We start from the raw sequence: 5,898 nt of genomic DNA, 5'->3' as shown, positions 1-5,898 counted from the left end.
ACTTATTTCCTATCTTAACGGAGACTGTTTAAACATGCTGTGCTAAATTCTGGCTAGGGAATTCATGCAACTGTGGAAAATAAAAACATTATCACAGGACCGTGGGGAGAAAGCAGGGTCAAAAGGAAGCAAGAGAAATGGGAACGTGTTTGGCTGGAGTTCTCTATGGGACAGCTCAACGAAAAAAAATCTGCAGACGCGCTTCCTGTGCCAGTCTGAAGAAGCTGTGTTCCCGTAAACCCGTCGATCTAGTAGCTTGTGCATGTTGTGTTCGTTCACGGAACTAATCTGAACACAGTCAGGCTCTGGCACCACATCTTGTCAGAGTGGGGCTGTCTGGTGTCTGGCTGCCAGGAAGAAGGTTCTTGCTAAGACGTGAGTAACTATCGTGGGGTCAGGCAGAGGGCGCTGTTCAGACTCTGAGCCCTCCGTCCTCCCTGGGCGGACCTCAATGAGACGCGGAGGCTGCGGGAGCCGGAAGGTTCCAGAAAGAGCACCAACGGCACCCTGTAGGGGGCAGTGTGGGAAGAGCGACCCCGAACTAGCTGAGTCTCCGACTTCGCCAGTCAGACGCAGGGACCCGTGGACACGCGGAGGCACGGGCTGCTGAGGAAGTGAGTGTGGTTGAGGATTGCCAGCAAATTAACCGTTCATTTCAAGGGCCCGCAAGCGGTCCAGAACATCGACTATCTGGGGTAGAAAGTGTGAGAAAGATTCTCCACGGTGTGAGGGCTTGGAAGTCAGCGGAACATGGAGATAGGGAGGCCGGGGGCAGCGGCGAGGTGGGGGGTGGGGCTGGCATCCAGACCAGGAGAGGGAGCGTTCGGTGCCACGCGGGACTGGGGACTTGAGTGAACAGAGCTAGCCACTCGCTCCTTTCCTCAGCAGGACCAGGCATCCTCTGGAGATGGCGTTCCTAGTGACCTTGCTCGTAGTTCTGGGCTTACAGTTGGTGCAGAGTAACGGTAAGTACTGATCCCAGAGCCCCTAGAAGATTACAATATGGCGAAGGTTAGGGGCCCCAGAGAGAGTCCATTGTGGTAAGGTACACTAAAGTCCAGGAATGTGAGATCCAAGGTCATGAAGCTATAGCTGGACATTGGGGATGGGATGGGGTGGGTGTGCTTCTGATTTGGAGTTTCCTCTAGGGGCAAGCATGGCTTGCTCATTCCCAGAGGCTCTTGGTCTGTCTCTCCCATCGACCTTCCTTCTTGTGAAGAAGTCATAGAAAACCAAGACCACCCTGGCCTTGGAGCTTTAACATGTCTGGGGATGGGCAATTCGTGGGAGAGGGTGCCCTTATTGCCTTCCCCAAAACTGGAAGCTGCCCTGCCCTAATCCTCACCCAGGAGAGATTCTATTGCCCAGCTAAGATGAGACCCGGAAACAGGCAGAGTGGAGAAGGAGGGAGGGTGGCTGCGGAACCCTGGGGTTGAAAGTAAAGGGTGGTGTGAGAATGGATGTCTTTTGGCATCTTGGTCCCAGAGTGTCTGCTTGAGAATTTGGGTTCATGCAGTGTTTCCAGATGTGAAACACTGTCCAAAAATGAAACACCCAATGGAAAAGAGAGGGAGCCTCCAGACAGAGGCGCCAAGGCCAGGCAGCATGCACAGACTGTGGGTATGGGGAGAGTGGGGACTCACTGGACTTGGTGGCCACATGGAACAGGATGATAGGTTTAGTACTGCAGGATGGACAGTGGTCTCATTTTCTCTTCTTTCCTCTCTAATGTTCCACTCATGGGCTCACAGCGATCACCTGCCATGTGTGTGAGGCGGAGAACAGCTATGCCTGCTCGAATCCATCCCAGTGCCCTGGAGAAAAGAAATTCTGTTTGTTGGTTGTCACACGTAAGTGTTGGTTCATTCTGGGTTCTTCCTTGGGTCCTGTGGGCAGAACAAGAAACACTTTTAGGAATAGGAGCTGTCCAATCAAAGGTGACCTTTAAAAAAACAGAGAAACAGGGGCTAGAGAGATGGCTCAGAGATTAAGAGCACTGACTGATCTTTCAGAGGTCCTGAGTTCAAATCCCAGCAACCACATGGTGGCTCACAACCATCTATAATGAGATTTGATGCCCTCTTCTGGTGTGTCTGAAGATAGCTACAGAGTACTTACATATAATAATAAATAAATCTTTAAAAAAACAAAACCCCCCAGAGAAACAGACAAACAAACAAACAAACAAATAAACTACATGAGAGGAAAGCTCCGAGAAGCAAGTGTAGGCCTCAGCACTAGGTAGCATGAGCCAGGCAGAGGTGCAATAGCAGAAGTTGGTCAAATGTATTAAAAAATGCCAGGAGAGTGGTGCAGCTTTATCTTCATCTATTTTTATTTAAAAAATAGTGACCCTGTAATGATGTCAAATGCCTTACTGAGAATAGCATCCAGGTAGGTTTTATGAAGGACTTAACAGGGGTAAGAATTACCGCTTAATGTCTATTCTTGGAGAAGAGGCTATTGCTTTGATGCTTGGAGACTGACTCAGCCCCTCAGGATTCACTACTGAAATATTGGATACAAGAGTTTCTTTATGCGGATCCTGAGAACCCATAATGTTCTATCTACAGCGGCTTTATCAGCACTTGTGCATTCAAATTCAGCTCCCCACCACCACACTCACACACACACACACACACACACACACACACACCACCCCTATCTCTCTGAGTTCTGGGAAGTTTGTAGGATGGTAAAGCAGTAGACGGGGAAAACAAACTATCTTGTGCAATGCAAGGTGAGGTTTGAAGTCTAGCCTCCCACCTGCAGCTAAGCCAGGATGGCCAGAAGCCCTCACCGTAGGCTTCTGTCTGTTTCAGTCACTTGAGCCAGCTTTGTGTTTAAGAAGATCAAGAATCCTGTGTTTGTAAATAGAGCTCCAAATCCTTATAGCATGTGGAGGACCACACAGTCCACCCTGAGGCAGCTTGGCCCTGCTCTCTGACTGGTGCTCTCATTTGACAAAACCCCCAATGGGTACAGTTAATCCCGAGAGGCTCTGATATTGGGGTTTTGAACTCATAATTTCTCTTTCTCTTTCTTTCCCATTAGGAATATTCGAACGTTTCTTCTATGTGTCGAAACAGTGCACCCGAAGGTGTTCAACACCCGTAGTCAGCTTGCCTAGCCCTCCTTCTCAAGGAACTTCTGAGGGGTTTTTGTTAGAAAAACCCACGCCCTTCCTATATATAAAGTGCTGTGAATGGGACTCATGTAATAGTGAGGGGCCACCTGCCGTCCCGCTCTTAAAGGAACAGCCTGGAAAAGCCAGTGAGAGAAGACATAGGTACATTGAGTTGTTACTGCCTGGCTTCATGGTCCTTACTGCTAATGGCCTCTCAGCCCTCTGCCTGCTGTAAGTCACAGAAGGACCTGGAACATGCCTTGTGGGTCATGAATTCTCTGTACCCCTACTGGATCCTTCTAATTAAATTTGTTTTTCCTTCGTCACCTCTTGGTTTGACTTCTGTTGTCTCTGGATGGGCAGGTGGGATGCAGAGCTACACATCTGTCAGCATCAGCAACTCCCCCTCTTCCATGGGAAGACCGTTCTCAGGTCTTGTCCCAGTTTTGCTGGCCAGTGTCCCTGAAATTAAGCCTAGGCTCTCCCCTTTCTGTTCCACTGCCTCTGACTTGATGCGGAAGGAGAGCTCATATATCATCCACAAACACAATATGCAGAGGGACCCAGAATCAAAGGGAAGGATGAGGGCTGGTGAGATGGCTCAGCGGTTAAGAGTACTGACTGCTCTTCTGGAGGTCCTGAGTTCAAATCCCAACAACCACATTGTGGCTCACAACCATCTGTAATGAGAAACAAATAAAGAACCTATGGGGTTGGAGTGAATGGGGCCCAAGAGAGCAGGGCCCGGAGCGAGAGGGAGCCAGAGCAAGAGGGAGAAAGGGAAGTGGGGGAGGGGCACAAATAATTAGAGGTAAGTATTTTGAAGGGAAAACAACTCTGTGTTAGCTAATCCACTTTCTGACACATGAACACAAATCTCTAAGTTTCCACCCATAGATTTCTTTTCTTCTTTTTTTCTTTCTTTCCTTTTTTCCCATCAGAAACGTGAGCCAGGTATATGCCCTCCACATTTCCATCGAGCTGCAGCCATCCATAGGCGCTGGCCTCTTCCAAACAAGGACCTCCTGCCGTGGATTTTGCCTAGTGTCAGAACAGGGTGTACCTATACACTCTGTCTCCTCTCTGGTCTTCCATAGCTGTGTAGAGAGGCTTGGAGAATCTTCTAGAAAATATGTGCTGTGCCTGAGGCATCTCTGCCATAGGGGTCAAGGTCTATTTAGGGGACAGGGATCAGGAAGAACCCTTGAGGGACAGACAGTATCTTCAGGACTGGAGTTGACCCTGACTCTGACCTGACCAAGAACAACAGCCAGGCCATTCCCATAAAACTTGAGTAACTCAAAGAAACAAGCTGTGTGTGTGGGAGAGGGCTTGGTGAACACATCAGAGAACGAATGCGGTGTCCTGGGAAGGGGTTTTGTTTATTTGGTTGGATTTTTGTCTTGGAAGAAGAACCTCAATTGAGAAAATGTCTCCATCAGATTGGCCAACATATTCTCATCCATAGGGATGAAGAGGTAGAAGGAAGTGAGGGTGTGTTGTCTGCTAGTGTTAAGATACTCTTTCTAGAAGGCTCTCTGCAGAAGGAAGGAGATGCAGAGGTTAGTGCTTAGGAAAGTCAGGGGCTATGATGGGTAGGATCTTATGTGAGAGAGAACTCATTATGAGCAGGGGCCTACATGGTAGACACAGCCCCACTGGTCCAAGGGCAGGCAGTTATGTAAACAGAGCGGAATGGGAAAAGGCCAGATACCACAAAGGCCAGGAAATTCTTCAATCAACCTGGCAGAGCAACAGGAGGGCACAGAAGCTCCCCCTCATGTGTGTCCCCCACCCATATGCACGAGTGTGTTTGTGTGTGTGTGTGTGTGTGTGTGTGTGGTCTGATGGTCAGTAAATGACATTGTTAAATACATGGCAATAAGGAGAAAGAGTTCCCCTTTTCCTTGCCAAGGTCTCATTCTATACTTAAGGTTGCCTTGGAATTTGTTATGTAGCTCAAGATAGTCTCAAACTTGTGACTCTGTCTCCTCAGCTGTCAAAAAAAACAAACAAACAAATAACAACAAAACCCCAAAACTAGAATTACAAGTGTTTTCTGCCTATCATATCCCTCTGTCTCAGAGCAAGATTCAAATGAGGCTGGTCTTTGAATAGCATGATAGCAATGTGTATAGCAAGCATTCTTAAGGGCAAGAGAGAAGAGAATGGGGTGAGAGGCAGGGAGCAGCCATTGGCCAACCCAGCACTGTGGATGTCAGTGAATGCAGACTTTCCCTGATAGCAAGTCCATGTACACTAGTGGGAAAGCAGGTGGCTGAAGGGTATTGAACTGTAAGCCACTCCAAAAGGCCACAGAGTGACTGTGCTTTCTGCCTTGGTTTCCAAAGTAGTCACATGGGCTGAGTGCACAGCTGTAACAGGTAATCCTGAGGCTCCTGTGACAGGATCTAGAGTCATCTAGAAGGCAAATTTCTGTGAGAAGTTTTCTCAGTTAGGTTGATTGAGATGAGAAGAGCTAGCTTAAATGTCGGCAGCAGCACCATTCCATAGGCTGGGATCCAGGACTACATAAAAAGGAGAAAAGAGCGGAGCACCAGAGTTCATCTCTCTCTGCTTCCTGACTGCAGATGCTGCATGACAGCTGCCTCCCACTTCCACACCACAGCACACCTTTTCCCACTGGGGCAGACTGTACACAGCAGCTACCTGTTTCTCCACTAGAGTACAGGCACTTGCTACCAGGATTAGTTTGCATTCAGGGGTGTCCACTGTGAGCCAAGAGAGGCCCTTGCTTCCTCAAATTGGTT

General features: G+C 48.6%; 1 protein-coding gene across 2 annotated transcripts; it reads left to right on the top strand.

Moving 5' to 3' along the window:
• Positions 1-292: 292 nt before the first annotated feature.
• On the top strand, positions 293-3,453 carry Ly6k (lymphocyte antigen 6 family member K). Of its 2 annotated transcripts, none has more exons than XM_021154904.2 (4): positions 293-614; positions 886-965; positions 1,752-1,850; positions 3,055-3,453. In XM_021154904.2, the coding sequence occupies exons 2-4, from the start codon at positions 908-910 to the stop codon at positions 3,360-3,362; spliced, it is 465 nt and encodes a 154-aa protein (XP_021010563.1). In that variant the 5' UTR covers positions 293-614; positions 886-907; the 3' UTR covers positions 3,363-3,453. The 2 variants fall into 2 exon arrangements, with proteins under 2 accessions (XP_021010563.1, XP_021010562.1); XM_021154903.2 differs by having other exon boundaries at positions 294-614; positions 889-965.
• The last annotated feature ends 2,445 nt before the right edge of the window (positions 3,454-5,898 follow it).

The sequence above is a fragment of the Mus caroli genome, unplaced genomic scaffold (assembly GCF_900094665.2).
Source record: "Mus caroli unplaced genomic scaffold, CAROLI_EIJ_v1.1 scaffold_18719_1, whole genome shotgun sequence".
NCBI lineage: Eukaryota > Metazoa > Chordata > Mammalia > Rodentia > Muridae > Mus > Mus caroli.
Note: the sequence above shows the minus strand (reverse complement) of the source record. Positions and strands in the feature narration are given on the sequence as shown.